The 21389-nt window shown below is 51.9% G+C and overlaps 1 protein-coding gene across 14 annotated transcripts in view; it reads left to right on the forward strand.

Moving 5' to 3' along the window:
• Positions 1-21389, forward strand: part of si:zfos-588f8.1 — a 68777-nt gene that overhangs the window by 36278 nt on the left and 11110 nt on the right. For 8 of the 14 annotated variants that reach the window (XM_064331692.1, XM_064331693.1, XM_064331701.1 and 5 more), the window contains exons 4-28: positions 601-663; positions 1140-1239; positions 1621-1721; positions 2358-2487; positions 2991-3080; positions 3163-3279; positions 3614-3748; positions 4083-4204; positions 4570-4711; positions 5104-5299; positions 6093-6168; positions 6807-6899; positions 10537-10650; positions 11805-11844; positions 12376-12498; positions 12845-12925; positions 13384-13494; positions 13998-14120; positions 14239-14388; positions 15365-15522; positions 16090-17091; positions 18241-18331; positions 18618-18815; positions 20037-20155; positions 21026-21135. In XM_064331692.1, coding sequence (XP_064187762.1) covers positions 601-663; positions 1140-1239; positions 1621-1721; positions 2358-2487; positions 2991-3080; positions 3163-3279; positions 3614-3748; positions 4083-4204; positions 4570-4711; positions 5104-5299; positions 6093-6168; positions 6807-6899; positions 10537-10650; positions 11805-11844; positions 12376-12498; positions 12845-12925; positions 13384-13494; positions 13998-14120; positions 14239-14388; positions 15365-15522; positions 16090-17091; positions 18241-18331; positions 18618-18815; positions 20037-20155; positions 21026-21135 — 3785 coding nt within the window. The remainder of the gene's footprint in view (positions 1-600; positions 664-1139; positions 1240-1620; positions 1722-2357; positions 2488-2990; positions 3081-3162; positions 3280-3613; positions 3749-4082; positions 4205-4569; positions 4712-5103; positions 5300-6092; positions 6169-6806; positions 6900-10536; positions 10651-11804; positions 11845-12375; positions 12499-12844; positions 12926-13383; positions 13495-13997; positions 14121-14238; positions 14389-15364; positions 15523-16089; positions 17092-18240; positions 18332-18617; positions 18816-20036; positions 20156-21025; positions 21136-21389) is intronic. The other 6 variants (XM_064331695.1, XM_064331706.1, XM_064331694.1 and 3 more) reach the window with 4 other exon arrangements.

Consider the following 21389-nt stretch of genomic DNA (forward strand, 5'->3'; position numbering starts at 1 on the left):
AGTGGGCTTGGAATGTAAGGGGTAGAAAAAAAAATATGCCATTCAAACCGAATAACTGCATAATAATGTAAGGACATGGCGTTCTGTGTTCGAGTGTGTGTGCTTGTGTGTGTGTTCGCTTGTGTGCACGCCATTTTAAACCTGGGCTAAGATAATGCAATAGAAGAAATTACTAGTTGCTGTTTATTAGATTAGCTAGACCCAGTTTGTATGCCGAGGACAACACAGCTTGCCAGTGTGGAAGTCTAAATGAATGCATCCTCCTCCAATGGCTGGCCTATTCACTGATATTAACATTGATAGGGTTAGAATTTTAATTTGCTTGCATCATGGCAGTTTAGTAAAAAGCTCATTTAGTTTTTAAACTCGTATTTAAAGCGAGCTGCTGCCTCTGTGGCTTTGCATGGTACTTTGTGGCTGTCTCCAGTAGACCTTGAGGACATTCTGTTTCTGTATCCTCATATGATTTTTAGCCCTCCCCCCCTCACCTAACTGCCAGGCCTCTCTTCACATGAGTTACCTCTGTAAACTGCAGCCAAGGGGCGAGGGGGAGTGGCTCTGTCCCGAATGTCTCTGAAATGGTTGCCCCTCCCATCGCAGGGCGGTTGTGGAAAAGTACCTTCTGGAGAAGTCTCGGCTGGTCTCCAGAGAGAAGAACGAAAGGTAAGACAGCCCCGGGAACGTCGCGACCTTCGACCCACGACCCACGTAAGCCCGCGTGATGAGAACTGCGAGCGGTTCCCCCGGTGTCGGCGGTTCTCAGAACCGGGCCCGTGCGGGTGGGAGGCCCCTGTCAGTTCGCCTGGAAAGCCCCAACGGTTTTATTTCGGCTGTGATCCAGAGCCCTGGACTCTAATGCGCGCCATATGCGCTGCTAATTACTCCTGACGTTTTAGGAACTGTGTAATTTCAGCCCTCGCGCTTTCGAACACGGCGGCTAATTAGACCGGCTGGTTTTTGTAGCAGTGCGCGCAGGCCTGGTGTCTTGTAGCGAGGCCGGGGAAAGCAGCGGCGCACAGAAGCAGCCGTGGACCCGGATGGTTGTGACCGGGATCTGAGGGAATATTGGGCGGGGCAGTTTGACACGCTACGCGTGAAACCCTGGTGTAGAATCCATGTCGGAATTGCCTTCCCTGCAGGAACTACCACGTGTTCTACTACCTGCTGGTGGGGGCATCGGAGGAGGAACGCAAGGAGTTCAAACTTCTACAGCCTGAAGACTACCTCTACCTCAAGCAGGTACGCTGCCCGGGCAACCAGGCCGCCGCGGTGAGTGCCTGACCGCGTGCCTGACCGCGCCCGCTCGCTCCCGTGTCCGTTAAGGGTGGAGGGAAAGCCCCTCTAACGCCTGGCCCGGTCATGGCTGAGGCTGAAACTGCGTGTGCCTCAGTGTGAGGAACTCTGCAGCCGCTGCTTCCTGTTCTGGCCCGGGCTGCAGGGCTCCTGAATGCACTGTGTGCTGCAGAGCATCTGTACATGGCATACCAATCAGGCCTGCTTTGTTCATCCCCCCTGCCCTTTCTCACCTTCTCCCTCCCTCCCTCCCTCCCTCCTTCCCTCCCTCCCTCCCTCCCCTTCTCTCTCTCCCTCCCTCGCTCGCTCACTCTCTCTCCCTCACAGCAAAACTTTAAGATTGAAGATGAAGAGGATCTGCGCCACGACTTTGAGAGGCTGCAGCAGGCCATGGAGATGGTGGGCTTCCTCCCCGCCACTAAGAAACAGTGAGTGGAAACAGTGTCATTTCCTGTCGCCGTCGTCATGGAAACTCATTCGGGGCTAAGCAGACCCCTGTATCGATGACAGAACCAGACGTGCAGCCTCATGTGGATCGCAGGAACGCCTGCGATCCGCATTTCATGCGCATTTACGTCGCATGAAATTTTAGGCTTCTGGCTGACGCTCTTATCGGCAGTGAGTAAATAAGCAAAACGAAATGTGTTTTTCCTCTTGCTCTGGCTATTGAACCTCACGGAGTGAAGTAAAATGCAGTAACGAAATTCTGAATGAGAACTACAACCCAGGCAAACAGTTTCAGCAGGGTGGGACTTGTCAACAAAGGCGCAAAAAAATGCGCCAACAAAGGCCAGCAAGTGTGTGGATTGCTCGCGGCCCGGGGTTCGTGCCAGAAATAAGAGCGGGGTTACGGACGTGCGTCTGCTTGTTTACTCGCACGGCTTGAGCGGACGCCAGGGCCTGAAGTCGCGGGGAGCCTTTGTGTCATTGTGTCACCGCCAAAGAACGAGCGAAATGAGCCTTTGAAATTTTAATGAGGCCATTATCTGCACAGCGTGCTCGAGATTGAGCCGCCTTCCGTAACGCTGCTGCTGAGCTTCTTTTTTTTCTTCTTTTTTTTGCAGGATTTTCTCAGTACTGTCCGCCATCCTGTACCTGGGCAACGTGACGTACAGGCGCAAGTCGACGGGGCGGGACGAGGGGCTGGACGTGGGGCCCCCGGAGGTCCTGGCCACCCTGTCCGATCTGCTCAAGGTGACCATCTCCCTCACGGCCACACATTAACCCTGTAAGGTGTGAGGTCACAAATACGTGGTTGGAATGTTCTTGACTGAACATTCTAATGCTGATGTCACAATCACTACTGGTAACCTAAAGCTGTGGAGCTCTGGAACATTCCAAAAAACCCACTCGCGAAGGGTTAATCTGCATTCCGACATACCGGCACCGTGTAGAACTGTGCTTATCTGTGATGTACCCACGGAATTCCTCCCCCTAGCGCAGCTGTGAGTAGGAGGGATAGAGACTGAATTGTGAGGGAGGGATTTTAGTAGTCGGGTTTATCTTTTTGTGCGTTACTTGAATTTGCATGTTGTGAAATAGTTATTGAGATTATTCGCATAGCACAGGGAGATTAACCGCTTCATCTCAGGAGAACTGCCACCCCACTGAACCCCCCCACACACACCCCCCCAGCAGAAACCCAGCCACTAATGCTAACTTTCCAGTGAGTATGTGCGTTGTCCCTGGTCACTCAGGTTAAAGAGGAGCTGTTGGTGGAGGCGCTCACAAAAAGGAAAACGGTGACGGTCAACGACAAGCTCATCCTGCCCTACAGCCAGAGCGAGGTAGGTGACGTTAGCGCCTGTTGCTCTTCGGCCTCGGCGGAGGGTTTATACTCACCGCGCTCCGCCGTCGCTCTCTCTCCAGGCCGTCACCGCCAGGGACTCCATGGCCAAGTCGCTGTACAGCGCCCTGTTCGACTGGATCGTCCTGCGCATCAACCACGCGCTGCTCAACAAGAAGGACATGGAGGAGTCCGTTACGGTGAGGCGCCCGGAGCAGCGGAGCGCTCCTCTCCAGCGCCAACGCAAACCGACCGTGAGAAGCGTCTGTTAGGGAGCTGGCCAACTTGTGTGTGTGTGTGTGTGTCTGCGTGTCCACGTGTCCACGTGTGTATGTGTGTGCGTGTGTGTGTGTGTGTGCGTGTGTGTGTGTGTTTGTGTCTGCGTGTCCATGTGTGTGCGTGCGTGTGTTTGTGTGCGTGTGTGTGTGTGTGAGTGTGTGTGTGCGTTTGTGTGTTTGTATCTGCGTGTCCATGTGTGTATTTGTTTGCGTGTTTGTGCATGCGCACGCATCTGATAGCCTTTTCCCGTTCCAGTGCTTGTCCATCGGTGTGCTGGACATATTCGGGTTTGAGGACTTCGAGACCAACAGCTTTGAGCAGTTCTGCATTAACTACGCCAACGAGCAGCTTCAGTATTACTTCAACCAGCACATCTTCAAGCTGGAGCAGGTGAGCTTGTTCGTGTGGCGATGTCACTGAGGCGAGGACCACAGAGGAAGTGACCCGCAGGTCAATCCCATTACCGTTCAGTCAACTCAGGAAGCCCTCTGAAATTAAATCTGTGAATGGGATCATATCCGTAATGTTCCCTGCAGAGTGGTTTAGTGAATGAATTTGAATTTCCGTCCGTTTCTTGAGCTGACAGAATGAAATTGGAGTTGAACCTAGCTTCGGTCCTCAGTGTAATGTGACACGATGACGGTTGGTGTCATGTTTTGCGAGGGCTGGTTGGTGGTGATGGGAAGTGTAGGCTGTGGGTCTCAGGCCTGTATTTGTGCCACAGGAGGAGTACCAGGCTGAGGGCATCACCTGGCACAACATCGACTACACGGACAACGTGGGCTGCATCCACCTGATCAGCAAGAAGCCCACGGGCCTCTTCTACCTGCTGGATGAGGAGAGCAAGTAAGTGTCCCGGCTAAGTACGCTACGCACCTCACCCAAGGGTACAACAGCAGTGCCCCAGCTAGGAATCGAAATAGAACCAGCAATCTCTGAGTTACAAGCCCTGTTCCCAAGCCGCTTTAACTCAAAGGGTGCTGGTTCGATTTGGATTCAGCTGTTGTGCCCTTGAGCAAGGTACTTAACCTGAACCGCTTTAGTAAACTGGTAAAGCTGTATGAATGGATTGTGTATAAAGTGTGATCTGTGTAGGTTGTTGTGGATAAGAGCGTGCGCGCTCTGCGGCCAGAGGTGAAGGTTTAAGGTTCTCCAGCGGTGCTCGTTAACGGTCTTTCTCTTCCTCTTTCCCTCTCTCTCTCTCTCCGTAGCTTCCCTCATGCCACTGACCAAACCCTGCTGGCCAAGTTCAAGCAGCAGCATCAGGGGAACAAGTACTTCGTCCCCACGCCCGTGATGGAGCCGGCCTTCGTCATCCGGCACTTTGCTGGCATGGTCAAGTACCAGATCAAGGTGAGACCAGACCAGAGCTGGGCTGAGGCTAAGACCCTCATGGCCTGTAGGAGAGGGGAGGCCCGTGACTAAAGTCTGTGATGTCAAATAACAGGAATGAATCACCCCTGGTAAAAATGTGTGGAGTTTATCCTTGAGTTCATGCAGCCGCTGATCAAGAACAGAAATGGTCAGTTCAAGGTCAATTTGGAAATATTTAAATGACTTAAAAGTGACTGCTGTGAATCTAATTGAATAGACTAATGAGCTCATGATTCCCATCAAGTTGTCACCCTGTTTTGGTTGTTGCTCTGCGTGTCAGTGGAGGAGTTCAGGTTAAAGCCTGGTTGTGGTGTCTCGCTCTGGACGCTGTGGCGGTCTGTTCCTAACTCTGCGCTCCCCCGCGGCGACAGGACTTCCGGGAGAAGAACACGGACCACATGCGGTCGGACATCGTGGCGCTCCTGCGCAGCAGCGACCGGGCCTACGTGCGCCAGCTGATCGGGATGGACCCGGTCGCCATGTTCCGCTGGGGCATCCTCCGGGCCACCATCCGCGGCATGGCCGCCTTCAACGAGGCGGGGCGCCGCTGGGCCGCCAAGACCGCAGGTACGCGGGAACGCCGCGCTCCCAGGCCTCTGACCTATCCCACGCTGCCCCGGGCCTGCTGTGGCCTACGCACTCACAGAGGTGACACTGGCCCAGGGACACGATACGTAAACTACCGGTCAGAAGTTTCAGTATACCCACAATTTTCAATCAATCGGAGGTAAAAAAGAAATAGACACCTATTATTTTACCAAAAAAATTTCCAAGAATCTTATATGAATCAAAATAGCCACCTTTTGCAGGAATAACTGCTGAGCATATTCATGCTGTTTTTTATACAAAGCTAGTCATATGGTTCTGAAAGTTTACACCAGCAGTGCTGTAGAAGTTCCCACAGATGTGCTGCACTTGTGCGTTGCTCCTCCTTGACCTTTCTGTCCAGTTCGTCCCGGACTAGCTTGACATTACTTGACTTGTTGAAAAATGGAAAGAATTTGTTCACCTGTTTATTTTGCCAAATATGGCTTTTTTATGAACTGGAAAACGTAGGTCACTATCCAGTGAAGTAGAAGATTATTTTTAAATTCTGACTATTTGCTTCTTACCTTGTGTCATTTGAGGTTGAAGTTAAACTGCTTAAAGTTAGTAAACTTAAAGTTATTAAACAGAGTTGCTAAAACCTCTGACCGGTAGCGTATCTCAGACTGTTTATTAAAGGCTGAGTTTGACTGGCGGCTGAACGCAGGCCCCTTGTTTATAACGAGCTGAGGTAACGGTGCCCGGGAGCCTCTGGTCCTGGCGCACACAGATGTTTGGGGCAGAACGTGGCATCAGTGTGCCCTCTGTCCTGCAGGTGTGGTACGGCCCAGTTGTCGGACCCCATTGGGGGAGCTGCAGAGGTCCAACACCCCCGTGGAGAGGATGTACCGGTAAGAGCAGTAACACCAGGGCCGGCCGGGGGAGGAGGAGGGGCGGGGGGTGGGGGGGGGAGGGGTGGGGGGGGTGCAGGGTAGGGGAGGAGGAAGAGGGCAGAGAATTGGGGACGTGGAACCTGATCTCCTCTCCTCCGCACTGGTGCTGTGGGGTGGTCATATGACAGCCTTTTCCTCTGGGACACACTGCAGGCAGTTTTTGTTTTGATCATAGCCAGCCAGCCAGCCAGCTCACCATTGAGTGTGTGCGCTCAGTTGAATACCACCTAGCACTCCATTTTAAAACCATTTACACTATTTCAGGCCAAACAAACTTCATCCCACCACAGTACTGTCAGTACAGAAACATTAAGTTTAATCTATGTTGGCTGCCCCAGTTTTTCCACTATGGTGAAAATGGAGAATTAAGTCATCTGAGAGATATTATTTTCCACAAGGCTGTAATTTTCCCTTAAAGTGATTTTAGATCCAGACTGATCTGTAAATGTTGGCCTACATCTCCCAGATGTCCATGCCAGAAGCCAGTGGTAGATACTGGCTGATTAGGTTGGGAACTTCCTGCAGTCTGTTCCTGCTAACCTGTCCTGATTGGCAGGAGGTGTCTGATGAAGCTTGTGCCGTTTTCTCCTCTACAGCCGCGCCTCTTTGCTCGATTTCTCCTTTGATCATTCTGAGGAGCGCCCTCTAGAGGCATTCGAAGACATCTTTGCTAGCTATGAGAGTAAGAAGTAAGTGGACTGGAGAAAAATTTGAGAGGTACAACAGGAGGGGCTTTGAGACTGAGGGGGGGGCACAGGGGTACTGGAGCCCTCCTTACCCTCTGGGCATGCTCAGATCAGATGCTTCAGTCAAGTCTTTGACTCCATGGCCTCCCAGTCACTGAGCTTTTTCCTTTTCAGTGACTGGAGTTGCTCCTGAACCGCTGGAAGAAAGCAATTAGCAACGAGTCTGCTCTCTGTTAGGGTTCAGAACTAGCCTTCGGCTCTTCAGCCGCAAATATGTTTTCCCTTTTAGTTTGGCTACAGTGTTGTGTGTCACAATTGTGGGGGTGGGGGTCGGTGGGGGGGGATCAGTTATCCACGTGGGATAAATGTGCTGGAGAACATTCCGCCAGCTTACTATGCGAGGTTATTAAATTGTGCACGGCTGAAGTGCACGTATAGTTGAAGTGCAAGAAAAACCTGTTCATCTACTGTTGCCTCACCTGAAAACTTGTTAAAACACCTCTGATTCATTTTAAGATGGCTGACACAGTTACAGTGATTGCCACTGGATTTTAGTGTGGGGGTATTTTGAGACAGATTATTGATTCAGGATTGCAGACGCTCTTATCCAGCGACTTACCAACTTTTACATAGCTTTACATATCATTTACACAGCTGGATATATACTAGCAATGCAGGTTAGACTGCTCAGGTAAAAGTGTCCTTACCGGATCGAACCTGACTTCATACAGCCCATTCCTTACCACTGTGCTCGTGCACATTACCCAATGAATTACTAAAATGACTTGCGGAGAATGAAAGACTGTTCGGAATTGAGAAAATAGGAGTTTGAGTAGGAGTCGGATTGATAAAAACTGCTTGAAACCTTACGGAAAAAATCCCATCCGTATCATCTTGTAGACTGTTTTTTTGTCTGCACATGCCTGATGTTCCAGAGAAGGAGATTTTTTCATCATTAAGCTCACAGTCCTCCTGCAGGATGCAGAGCTCTGTCAGCTGCAGCTATGATACCGTCTCATATTGTTTCACTTTGAACATGTTGACCAGTTTAGATCGTTTTTTGGAAAGCTTCTTTTATGCTCGACTTATGAAGGATTCTGAAAGAGTGCTGGCCCGGGCTCAGGTCATGTTGTGTGGTTCTGTTGCTCGCCAGGCCCAACAAATGAACAGAAGGGCCCCAGGGTTTTACGCTTGGGTTTGAATCAGGTCAGAACCGGCGTGAGCGCATTCTAGATCCAATATTAAAGGCAACACCGTCATTCATCCCCTAACTGAGGTGGAACATCTGACACAGAGCAGAAAGCGGAGCGCAAGACGAGCTCTTCGTCACAGCCTCATGTGCAGCCCTCTCCAGCATTATGATTTAGTGTCCTGTGATTATCTCTCACCCCTTCCCTATACTTTCCCTTTTTCTGTGTGTTTTTTTGCCAGATTGATCATACGTTCGTAAATCACCTCCGGAGCAAGTTATACCCACATCGCATTCATTTGAGTTTCTTGCCAACGCTACAGGAAATGTGTGATTTTAGAAGTCATGCAAACAGCGTGGCAGTCACTGGGTCAGAGACAGGGATATATTTCCACACTTAGGCTTTAGGAGCAATGTTGTCCTCTTACTGTTGCAGTAGATATGGTAATAGACATATTCATTCATTGAAAGACACTCACTCTAGATGATGTGTGACCATGATTTCCCACAGCATTAATGCTGTGCGAAATCATTTTACAATAAAAATGTAAATGTAATGTAATGTTGTAACAGTAATTTGACTGTAAATTATTTATTTCTGGATGGCTGGGAAACTATTGGATTAAATATGTAAATTGGCAAAAGGCGCAAAGATTTTAGGTCATAAATCACCGAGTCTCTCCCCCTGTTGGCTTTGTGAATAGTTCTGGTTCCAGCCCGATCCACAAACACTGGTTCTTGAAGACAACCTCTGGTAATATTGTACACGGATGATAATATTTAGGGTTCAGTAAGACATGGAGTTTCTAACTTTTGTCAGCTTGATTACAGACTCGTCCTCTTCTGCTTTCACATGCTTCCCAGGCCCTTGAGTTATGGCGCAATGTTCCAGTCGCGCGAATGAGAATTATTATTAATCTCGGTCGGATGAAGTGAAGGGCGCTGATAGTCGTTTAGAACCGCGGCGTAGCATGCTGGTGTGTGCGGTGAGGGCGGAACGGGTTGGGCTGTTTACGTGCTGCTTGTTCGGCCGTATGTTAGAGCACACAGAGAGGAGCCCTAGCGATGACGTCATTCTGCACGGAGCCGGTGGCAACTGCATGCATGGCCCAAGATAACAGCTCCGTGTGTCAACGGATGGGAACAAGTTTTACCGAGCTCAGGAACCCTGCATACATGAGTATAAATATCTTTATGAATCTCAGTGCAACGTTGGTGTAGGTCACACATTCTTTTAATGGAGGCCTTACTCTCATTTATAGTTACCCTCTTTCTTTCTTGTACACGCACATTCAGTCATGCACATGCGCATACTGGCATGTATGCACACACGCACGCACACACACGCGCACACACACACTCTCTAGCACACGATCACACACGCTTAATCTCTTTCCAGTTAAGTTTATTAGTCTTCCTGCGTAGCTCAGTAATGTATGGGGGGCTGCTGCTCTCTTAATAATCCCGTGATTACTGAGGGGGAAGCTGGACAAACACACTGACTAATGGGATGTAATAAAAAATCTATTAAGACCTTGCGGATGGGAAATTAAAGGGCATAGAAAGTCTTTTAAGCAGGTAGGGATTATAATGAACGGCCTCCCATTAGGCTCATTCTGAAGTGAAAGCATGCACAGTATAGAAACGGTGGCTTTACTGTAGCTTTGCAAATGTAGCAAGACCCCTAGGGTGCCTGAGCATGCCCAGGAGAGTACGGTTGCCCATTGGCCCAACCCCCCCTCCCCCCCACCCCCCTCACCTGCCCCTCCATGTGTGTTAGCGATGTGGTAAGTACAGCAGTGCATGGGCCGAGGCCACAGTGGAACTGCCATCACCTTAACACCAGTCCCAGTCACCAGCTTAACACCAGCATGGTTAAAGGGAGTCCACTACTCAACATTAATCCGGAGCCGCATGTTCAGCACCCCCCCACCCCCCTTCCGACGAGAGCATGGCGTGAGGAGATTAACACCATGTGCGGGCGGAACTCTTTCCGCGAGCGGAGTGCCGGGGTGGGCCCGAGCCCCGGGGGGGCGGAGCCGCACGTGAGAGCGCGGTCTCCTCTGAGCTCCTGCTGAAAGGCGCTTTAACGCCAGCACTTTCGGGAGTAAACCGCCTTTCAGCAGGAACTGTTTTTTTGTTTTTTGAAGGCCTTCGTTCCAGATGTGGAAGGAAGGCCGTGCAAACGGGTCTCCAGCTGCCCTTGGGCTGCCCTCCCCCGGCCGTCCGGCTCGCGCCTCCATGTGGAAAACATTTGGGTCGTTGGTGGTTTCTCTTGGTGTAGGGTGGTTTCTTTCTGGCTTTGTCCTTCTGAAGGTGTCCTAACTGTGTCTCTGTTGTATTCCTGTCCCTTCTTTTTCTCCATTCCTGCCCAAATGGCCCCTTCCCTCACTCTCTGTTCTCCCCACCCCTTACCCATAATCCCCTGCACCTGTGGTTGGGTGGAATCAGGGACATGCATGCCCAAATCATCAGCTCCATAAAGGACTTGCAGTTGGACGGCGAAGACCCTCGCAAGTTACTGCAGTCCTGGGGTCGCCTGCGGTTCCCTCGCCACGTCCTTCAGTGAGTTTGTCAGCAACACCCCCAACCCCACACCCCCTCCGGCCTAGACTAGTGCTACCCCCATACTCGGTCCTCCTTCGACACCCCAATCCCACAATGCATTTCCATTAGCCTGTGTGGAGTGCTGCAAGGCACCTTACACTGGTGTTCATATCCCCTTCATCAAACTGTGTGTCTGAGTCTCAGCCACATAAACAGAGGGCAGTTGCCAGTGGCAACTGAAGGCCTTGTTAATTCTGCTGCGGAATCATCTGGCCCCTTCGCACCCTCAAAAGGTTTTCCGCATGATTCTTCTAAATTCGCTGTGGAGAATGCGAGGACACTGGCTTGCGCTGACAGGAGGGAACCACACCCTGTGATTAATTCTACCCCCCCCAACCCCCCTACGATGAAAGAGCCGGAGTGAGTGTCCCAGCAGGGATATGGAAGAAGAAGATCTGCAACAAATCACTGCGTGGCAGCGGAATGCCGTTTGTCAGCTCGGCGTGCCGATAAACCGAAACCGGCGTGATCCTCGCCGAGCGAGGAGCTTGCAGCTCGCCGCGGGCCCTGCATGTCCTGGAGATGCGCTGCTGGAGACGCAGGAGCTGCTGCATGCGCAGACCGTGCCCGCGAACGTGTCCGTGCTTTCCCTGCGACCTTTGCATCGCGCCTGAGGCTAGAAACGTTTTGTTTTTTGGAAACCCCCCCCCATTTTGGAAGCTTAATTTGCTTCACAGTGACGGTATCCAGAATTTGGATATTCTCTCTGAACAATGAAACACAGCGTTTCTACCCTCACCGCGAGACGCAGAATGGCTCTCCTGCAGGCCTCGTTGCAGCACTGCCATCTTCCTCCCCTGCTTCGTTTGATGCACGTTGTGTTGAGCTAAACTCTCAGTCGTGTTCATAGCGAGGACGCCGAAGTGAAGACCGTAGAGGAACCCCACCGGTGCGGTGGCGTAGTTCTGGCTGGCTGGATCACCCCTCCCCCCCTCCACCTCTCCTCCAATAACTTCTTTCCCTCGCTAATCGTGTTCCTCTCTGCCAGGTGTAACCCCTCTCCCTGCACTCTACATTGACCATGCATGAGTCATCGCACTAACATTCCGCTAGCTTCGTTCCATTAGCCACCAGCCCCCCTCTCACTGCCCCTCTCCCTTACTTTCCCACAGGAAAAATAAGAACGCCAGGCAGAAGCAGCTCATTCCCAAGGTAAGCGCGCCCCTGCCGATGGCCCTCTCCTCTGGGTGCACCTTCAGGCTCAGCCCAAAAGATGGAGGTCGACTTTTCTTCACTGGTCAGCAGATTTTGAGATCTCATCTGCCACCTCCCTGCTGATGTCATAATTGGCTTTGGTGTGGTGACATTTTGACCTCCCTGATTGTCACGCCTTCACTCAAGAGGTGTAAAGACCACGGGTCGGGAAGTGAAAGTCCTGCCTTGTGTTTCTTCCACCCAGGAGCTCAGGCAGCTGGTTTCACTGCTTAGTTCTACCTCCCGGCTATAGAACTGTGCTAATTGGGAAATCCAGATGATCGGAACAAAATACTGGGGAAGGAGTTTTACTTTCCGAACCTGGATTTTCCACCCTGGCTTCACCTCACTGTACTCTCGGTGCCCATTTTGAGTGCTCATTAAATGTATACCAGCCTGCAGGGACCTGTGGTAGACACTAGATGGCCAGTGTACATGCTCTAGTGTGCTAGTTCACGTGCTGACAGCGCTGTCTGTGTTGCCCCTCAGAGCCTTATCGATTCCCGCTCCCTCAAGTTCATAGTGGGCCTCACCTTACACGACCGCACCACCAAGTCTCTGCTCCACCTGCACAAGAAGAAGAAGCCCCCCAGCATTAGTGCCCAGTTCCAGGTGAGCAGTCCTCCACGCCGGTGTGCCAGTCAGGTTTCAGCTAGCGTGGTGCCCTGTTGAGTGTAGCTAAAAAACACCGGCTATGAGAAGACAGAGGGTGGTTTTACTGTGTGGATGGTTGACTTCCATCTCATTTTAACCCACTCCGAAACATTCAGATTGGGATAACTTCTCATGTCGCAACCACACCTCCATACTGAAAGTTTGATCATGTTACGAAAGTATAATAACCAAAGATAAAGGATAACCAAAGATACAAGGATAAATGTAAATGGGGTAAATGAAATGTATGCTATGTAAAACTGGGGTATTGGTAAAAGCCCTTACGCTGTTTTACGTTGTGCAGACGTCCCTCAGTAAGCTGATGGAGACTCTAGGCAAGGCAGAGCCCTTCTTCATCCGCTGCATTCGCTCCAATGCTGAGAAGGTAATGTGCCGGGACTCTCTCTGTGCTACTGCCAGCGTGGGATACTGCCAGTCAGCAGCCTGCACAGTGCCCCTAACGAGTGTGTGTTGCATGGGCACGTGTGCGTGTGTGTGCGTGTCTGTGTGCGTGTCTGTGTGCGTGTCTGTGTGTGCGTGTCTGCGTGTGCGTGTCTGTGTGCGTGTCTGCGTGTGCGTGTCTGTGTGCGTGTCTGTGTGCGTGTCTGTGTGCGTGTCTGTGTGCGTGTCTGTGCGTGTCTGCGTGTGCGTGTCTGTGTGCGTGTGCGTGTCTGTGTGCGTGTCTGTGTGTGCGTGTCTGTGTGCGTGTGTGTGTCTGTGTGTGCGTCTGTGTGCGTGTGTGTGCGTCTGTGTGCGTGTGTGTGTCTGTGTGCGTGTGTGTGTTGCATGGGTACGTGTGCGTGTCTGTGTGCGTGTCTGTGTGCGTGTGCGTGCTCTTTGCAGATGGAGATGAGCTTCGATGAAACGCTGGTGCTTCAGCAGCTGCGGTACACGGGTATGCTGGAGACGGTGCGAATCAGGAGGTCCGGTTACGGCGCCAAGTACACCTTTCAGGTAGGCGGGGTTCAGGGCTGTGCAGGTACACCTTTCAGGTAGGCGGGGTTAAGGGCTGTGCAGGTGCACCTTTCAGGTAGGCGGGGTTAAGGACTGTGCAGGTGCACCTTTCAGGTAGGCGGGGTTAAGGGCTGTGCAGGTGCACCTTTCAGGTAGGCGGGGTTCAGGGCTGTGCAGGTGCACCTTTCAGGTAGGCGGGGTTAAGGGCTGTGCAGGTACACCTTTCAGGTAGGCGGGGTTAAGGACTGTGCAGGTACACCTTTCAGGTAGGTGGGGTTACGGGCTGTGATGTGTATCTACCAGTTATAGGGGATTATGCATTCCTTTAGTTTTCATTATCATCAGTATTACTTATTCCGTAAGAAATATCATCCATATTATTCTCATTTATTGCTAAAGACACAAAGGTGGTCACAAAAGTGAAGGCCAATGCTCATCACTGTTACGTGATTGGCTGATGGTGGGCTTGTGTGCATTGTGTGTGTGTGTGTGTGTCTTTGAAGGAATTCATCGAGCAGTACCGGGTGCTGCTCCCGAACCGGGCGGAGCCATCTCAGGAAGACATCTCCGCCCTTCTGCAGAGGCTCCTCCCGGACAACACCACCTACCAGATCGGCAAGACCAAGGTTAGCCACGCCACCCTTTGTTTCCTCTTTGTCACCGCTGACCGCGGGTGTTAGGGGCGGGTCCCCGCGTCCGTACCATGGAACCCCCGCTCACGCCCCCTCCCTCGTGTCCCCCCAGGTGTTCCTGAAGGAGCCGGAGCGGCAGGTGCTCAAGGACACGCGGCACAAAGAAATCATGCACAAGATCGTCTTCCTGCAGCGCTGGTTCCGCGCCAAATTGGAGAGGAGGCAGTTCCAGCACATGAGGGAGGCGGCCGTCCTCATCCAGGTGACCTCGCCGATCCGACGGCTCGTTTCTGCACGCGCTCACAATCACTGCTCTGCATGTTCTGCGTTTCCACATGCAAGTGGGCATTTCTCATGCAGTAGTGTAAGCTCTTTGTCATGACAGGAAGGGTAATGTTGCAATAGTTTGTGACCAAGAAGGATGCAAGTGGAAGGTGTCGGGTTCATGTCATTGTGGTCGTTTATGTGATAGAGAACATTGAGGAATTGTGTCGAGTAGAGATCAGGTGAAAATAGATAATAAGGTTAGGTAGTCATGCTAATTTTGTCACAATATTTGTTCATGCCACAGAGAAGACTGAGAGTGCCTACTTCATGTCTTGCTGTCGATCATGTGACAGACAGTGGTGCAGGCTTCATGTCGTGATAGTTGATTATGTGACGCAGAAGGGTTATAGCACAGGCTACATGTCGCGTAGTTGATTATGTGATGCAGAAGGGTTATAGCACAGGCTACATGTCGCGTAGTTGATTATGTGACGCAGAAGGGTTATAGCACAGGCTACATGTCGCGTAGTTGATTATGTGATGCAGAAGGGTTATAGCACAGGCTACATGTCGCGTAGTTGATTATGTGATGCAGAAGGGTTATAGCACAGGCTACATGTCGCGATAATTGATTATGTGACGCAGAAGGGTTATAGCACAGGCTGCACGTCGCGTAGTTGATTATGTGACGCAGAAGGGTTATAGCACAGGCTACATGTCGCGTAGTTGATTATGTGACGCAGAAGGGTTATAGCACAGGCTACATGTCGCGTAGTTGATTATGTGACGCAGAAGGGTTATAGCACAGGCTACATGTCGCGTAGTTGATTATGTGACGCAGAAGGGTTATAGCACAGGCTACATGTCGCGTAGTTGATTATGTGACGCAGAAGGGTTATAGCACAGGCTGCACGTCGCGATAGCAGTCCATGTCACGGTCCTCGTTGTTCTTCCTTCTCCCCGCTCCGCAGAGGGCCTGGCGCAGGTTCCGGGCGGCCAGCCGCCACAGAGCCGCCGTCATAATCCAGGCAGCCTGGCGGGGCTCCCAGCAGCGGGCCGAGTACCTCCGGCAGCGGGCCAGCGTCCGGAAGGTGCAGGCGCTGGCGAGGGGACATTCGGCACGGCGAAGGTACTCCCAGAACCCTCCAGCTGGAATCCCGTTCACCCCAGTCTGTTCAGTGCACGAAAGGCGTTACCTCTGAGCAATAGAGAACCAGCCCAATATGTTTTTATATTCATGACACAGATGGCACGATTCATGATATGGCTATGAACAACTGTACGAAATGAGTATTGTACCTTATCGGACCTGTGTGTTGTAGTTGTTCCAACAACCTTTGGTATGCACTTTTTGTACATCGCTTTGAAGCTGGCACAAAATCCTGAAACGTATCGGCCCTTGTTGTGCACCTCTGGTCTAGAGTGTAGTAGAATACGTTCTGAAGCAGAGGTGTCAATCTCAAGCCCTTTAAGGCTGCAGTGTCTGCTGGTATTTGTGGTTTTCTTTCAGTCAGTAGTCAGTTAAGTTCTTCAGATCAAGGTGTGAACTCTTTAGCCAATCAGTGGCTTACAGTAAATGAATCACTCTGATTGCTCACACCGACAGCGAGCTGATCCTACGGCCCTCTGGGCCTGGAGTTCTGACACCCCTGAGCTGAAACGTTCAGGAGGCCCTGAACTGCTTTTGTCCTTTCAGGTGCCAGTCCCTGCGGGAAGAGAAGAGGAGGGTCGAAGAGGAAGAAGCCAGGAAGAGGGCCGAGGAGGAGGAAGAGGCGGCCAGACGGGCGAGACAGGCAGAGCAGGAGGCCGCAGAGAGAAAGGCGAGGCAGGAGGAAGAGGCGCGGCAGAAAGAGGCGCGGCAGAAAGAGGCGCAAGCAAAATCTGTGGAGGCAAGAACAGAGGAGGAGGGAGAGGAAGAGCCGGCCTCTTCGAAGTTTGCTGCCGAGGAGGAGAGAGAGGCCGCAGGGAAGGAACCCAGCCAGGCAGAAGCTGCATCTCCCCAGCCTGAGGAAGAGGAGGAGGAGGAGGAGGATGAGGAAGAGGAGGAGGAGGAGGAGGAGGTGGAATCTCCTGATGTCCTTAAGCCAGCGGGGAGGAAGACGGCACCAATTGCTGTCCCAGAGCCTGAAGAGGAAGAGGAGGAGGAGGCGGAGCCTGCTGCCACCCCCACACCGGGGAAGGAGAGCAAGAAGGCGGAGCCTGGCGCCGTCCCCGCCCTTCAGTCGCAGGAGAAGAGGCGCAGAACCCCGCAGCCCCACAAGAGCGCCACCTCCAGGAGCCAGGAGAAGCGGGAGATGAGGAGGCAGCGTGGCCTGGAGCACAGCCAGCGTGAGAGCCAGCGTGTCGCTTCCACCAATCAGGAGGACCCTGTCGCAAAGGTCAAAGGTCAGGAGGGCAGGCCGAAGGAGCGCTCGGACAGCAAGGAGCTGGACCAGTACACATTTGTAGCCTGGAAGAAGAAGGAGGCCAAGCCCGTCTCCCCTGCCCCGAGCCGCCCCTCCTCCCTCCCCCTGGCCACCACCACCAGGCCCGAGAGGAACGGCCACAGGGAGTCCTCCAGCCCCCCCTCCATGGGCTCTCTGCACCGCTACCGGCAGACGGCCATGAAGGAGAAGGGCGAGAAGTGGAAGGAGAAGAGGACCGAGCCGGAACATGTGGACACCCCCGATCCGAGGAATGCCGTGGACAGGACTTTACAGTACGTCATTTTACACAGTCTCACCTATACCACTCTGAAGTACACCCAACATCACTCTCTCACCTGCACCCTACACCGTCTCTCCTACACCCTACATCACTCTTACCTGCACCCTACACCGTCTCTCCTACACCCTACATCACTCTTACCTGCACCCTACACCGTCTCACCTACACCACTTGAAGTACACCACATCACTCTTACCTGCACCCTACACCGTCTCTCCTACACCCTACATCACTCTTACCTGCACCCTACACCGTCTCACCTACACCACTCTGAAGTACACCCAACATCACTCTCTCACCTGCACCCTACACCGTCTCTCCTACACCCTACATCACTCTTACCTGCACCTACACCGTCTCACCTACACCACTCTGAAGTACAACCCAACATCACTCTCTCACCTGCACCTACACGTCTCTCCACACCACTCTACCTGCACCCTACACCGTCTCACCTACACCACTCTGAAGTACACCCAACATCACTCTCTCACCTGCACCCTACACCGTCTCTCCTACACCCTACATCACTCTTACCTGCACCCTACACCGTCTCACCTACACCACTCTGAAGTACACCCAACATCACTCTCTCACCTGCACCCTACACCGTCTCTCCTACACCCTACATCACTCTTACCTGCACCCTACACCGTCTCACCTACACCACTCTGAAGTACACCCAACATCACTCTCTCACCTGCACCCTACACCGTCTCACCTACACCACTCTGAAGTACACCCAACATCACTCTCTCACCTGCACCCCACACCGTCTCACCTACACCCTACATCACTCTTACCTGCACCCTATACCACTCTCACCTACACCCTACACCACTGTCTCACCTACACCCTACACTACTGTCTCACCTACACCCTACATCACTCTTACCTGCACCCTACACCACTCTCACCTACACCCTACACTACTGTCTCACCTACACCATTCTCTCACCCACACTCACCTACACCTTTTAACACTCACAGCTACACCTATTCACAATGTTAACCTGTACCTTTTTCGCTCTCGCCTTTTCTCTTTTATATTCAACTCTCTTTCTACGTTTTTTTCTGTTTCTTTGAACAGCGTTTTTGTTTTGCGTTTCCATGAGTCTAATTTTGCCGTTTTCCGGTTCAGGCTTCGCGGAATCTCAATGTCCCTGGATAACGTGTCCAAGCTGAACTCTTCTGGATCTGACAGCTCCGGTGCCTCTCCATCAAACAGAGAGGTACTGTACCAAAAACAGCTGGCTCCAACTCCCCGGACATCCCGTGGAGTGAAAGGGCAGCTTATTCCATTGGTCTTTTTGTTTGTGCATTCTTCAGTAGTTTTAAGCAGTTCAGGTGTCCTATTCCCATTCTGTTAGTTAGAGTATCACCTTGGCTGGGTTGCCCCTGTGTCTATGGAGAGGAGGCGGGGTGGGACGTTTCGGGGTGGGGTGGGGGCCGGGGCGGGGTTTGGAAGGTCTCAGAGGAGCCCATCATGTCTTCCTTGTGCTTCTCTGGCTCCGGTAGGTCAGGGCGCGTTTCCGCAAGCGCAACAAAAACAAACAGCGGCTAGCCTTTGCCCGTAGCCGCTTGATGTTTAAAAGCGCGGAAATGGAGGACGCGGATACGGACTTCTGCGGCATCCCCTTGCGCCCCATGTGCATGGCGGGGTCCGTCTACTACAGCAGGTCCCAGCCAAAAGCCCAGCTCAGTCCCGAGGTCCAGGTACAGCCTGCGACGACCCCGCCCCCCCCTCGCTTTGGGGCGCTCAGCAAACCGACCGACTGCGCGTACGGAGAAGGGGGAAGGCCAATGACAGGCCGAGAGGACTGGGCTCCGCCTACTTCTGACCTTTCTCATCCTGGTGTTCATCCTGAGCCTTCCGCTGCTTCTCACTCCTCAGACATGACCAATCGAGCTCTGATCTAGGCTGTATCCACTAGAGCCCGTGCAACGTTTAGGCGGTGGAAGTCAATGGGAAACTCGGTCTAGTTCTCATTTACCGTTTTGTACCATTTAGTGTTAGCTGTAATATTAGCTTTATTGCTACTGATTCCTTGTATATGTGGCTTGTTTCTCGTGGAGTTGTTTTACGTCCCGGCTAAATTACTCTAATTGGGCTTGTCCGTGCCACACACAGCACAGCTGCATCATATCCTCCTCTTTCAGGAGGGTATTTTCTTCTTGCATCACACAAAAGCAGCTGGGAAGAAAGGTTGAATTTCAGGCGATGGGTTGGGTGTCGTGCAAGTGTTGCTATATCTGGGGATTAATCGGGATTGGTCTGGGGTCGGTGATAAACCAATCAGTGATCAGCAGATGCAGTTATCCTGTTGATGAAATCCCTGAGGTTGTTGAAGGTGGGGTGATGATATATAGGCCAGGGAATGATAACCTCTGGTGGGTGTGGCTAGCGGTGATAAGAGGCGGGGTAATGAGACTAACCCTGGGTGTCGGCTATTCAGTATGGGCCTTATGGAGGTACAGAGGCCTATGCCATGCCAAACTGTGTGAACTCTGGGTCCTTCTGTCATACAAAGTGCTGGTTCCTTTCTCTGTAGGCTTTCTTGAAAATCCTGTTGCTTGGTTGATTCATTTCTCACTCTCATTCCGTCTCCTCTCTCTCTCCCTTTTTCTCTTTCTCTGTCTCTCTCTTTCTTTCCCTCTCTCTTCCTCTTTTGCTCTCTTGCTTGCTCTCTTTCTCCCTCTCTGTCTACCTCTCTCCCTCTTCCTGTCTCTCCTCCTTTCTTTCTCTCTCTCCCTCTTTCTCGCACACTCTTTCTCTTCCTTTTTTGCTCTGTCTGTTTTTCTGTGTTGCTCTCTCTCTATCACTTTCTCACCCCCCCCCTCTCTCTCTCGTTCTCTCCCCCCCCCCTCTCTCCCACTCTCTCTGGAAGTGTGTGCATTGTGCACTCATCTGGGTGTGACTGTGTTATGGTATTGCAGGTTCAGTCCCCAACAGAGATCAGCCCTGACGGGGCGAAGTTCAGCTCCCTGAAGCGGAGGCCCAACGACAGCCCGGGTCACCAGGACTCCGCCCCTCCACAGCCGTCCACCCCAGAGAGGTACGCCCCATTTCCCAGTGCCCACTCGAGGGGAGGACTGTGGACTACTGACCCAAAAAAAGATAAACTGAGCCCACGTTGTTGCCACTCTCCGTTCATTCAGAATCTGATTTCCTGCCCTTCTGGGACAGTAAGGCGGTTCATAATGGCAAACGTGCATGAGGGCTAGCATACAGCGGTTTGTGCCGTTGTTTAGGCAGATGTGATTGGGCCTGCCTTCCACAAGGCGCTTCGTTGCGGGGAGAACTGATCTCCAGCAGGAACTGCAGTCCCCCTCTCCCGAGAATTCTGCCCATTGGGGCTGACAGGACACCCCTCTTCCCCTCTGTAACCGGGCTGTCCCGCTCCTTGCTCCTTGGTGCATGCTGGAAGTTTTTATTTTCCCATATATAGCTGCACAGAGAGGCTTTTTCGGAGTCGGGTGGATTCCTAAAATTCCACTTTTTTAAATTCGCTCAGGATTGAGTGTCCCCCCCACCCAGCCCCCCTAGTGTGGGGCCTTTCAGTTCATTAGTCTGACCAGTGGATTAATTGTTGAAATTAATTAGAATTCATCATAGGCAACCTTGACAAACCTACTTAAGTCCAAACAGATTAGGAAGCCCTGCTAAATCTCTGCATGCCTTATTATTGGTGTTATATTACATTTTCATATTCCACTACTGAATATGTGAAGGCAAGTCAAGGCATATAGATGTGTATATAGAGGTTTAGATTTGGCAATAGATACAGCTCCAGTGTAACATAGGAGGAGCAAAGATTGTGTTGTGTTGAGTGATAGACGGTACAGATACTCCACTCAAAGCACGGCTTCCTCGCGCGAGCCTGATGGCTTTCTGATCCACGTTGGTTGCGTTTCCTGTCCTGCAGATCGGGGTTCCTGAGGAAGATCCTGAAGAAGCGTCCGCACAAAGAGGCACAGACGCCGGACGACGGAGACCTCACCCTGGCACAGAGCCTCGCTGAGAGAGGAGCAGAGGGTAACCGTCCCACACCAAGCCCTGACTGTCCCAGCTTGAGACAGTGCTGCCCTCTAGTGGCTTGTGGTCCACTTACAAACATCAGAGGAAAATACAGCTAGTACTGCAAATACTAATTTTGCAACACCAGTACGCATGTGATCTGCAATGCATGACACAGTCACCTCAGGGGGAGGATCTTGTTTTCCCAGTATCATCTGAACACAGTGATGTGAATTCTTTCTGTGGTGTAGCTAAATCTTGAGACAGGTTTA

The sequence above is a fragment of the Anguilla rostrata genome, chromosome 4 (genome assembly GCF_018555375.3).
Source record: "Anguilla rostrata isolate EN2019 chromosome 4, ASM1855537v3, whole genome shotgun sequence".
NCBI lineage: Eukaryota > Metazoa > Chordata > Actinopteri > Anguilliformes > Anguillidae > Anguilla > Anguilla rostrata.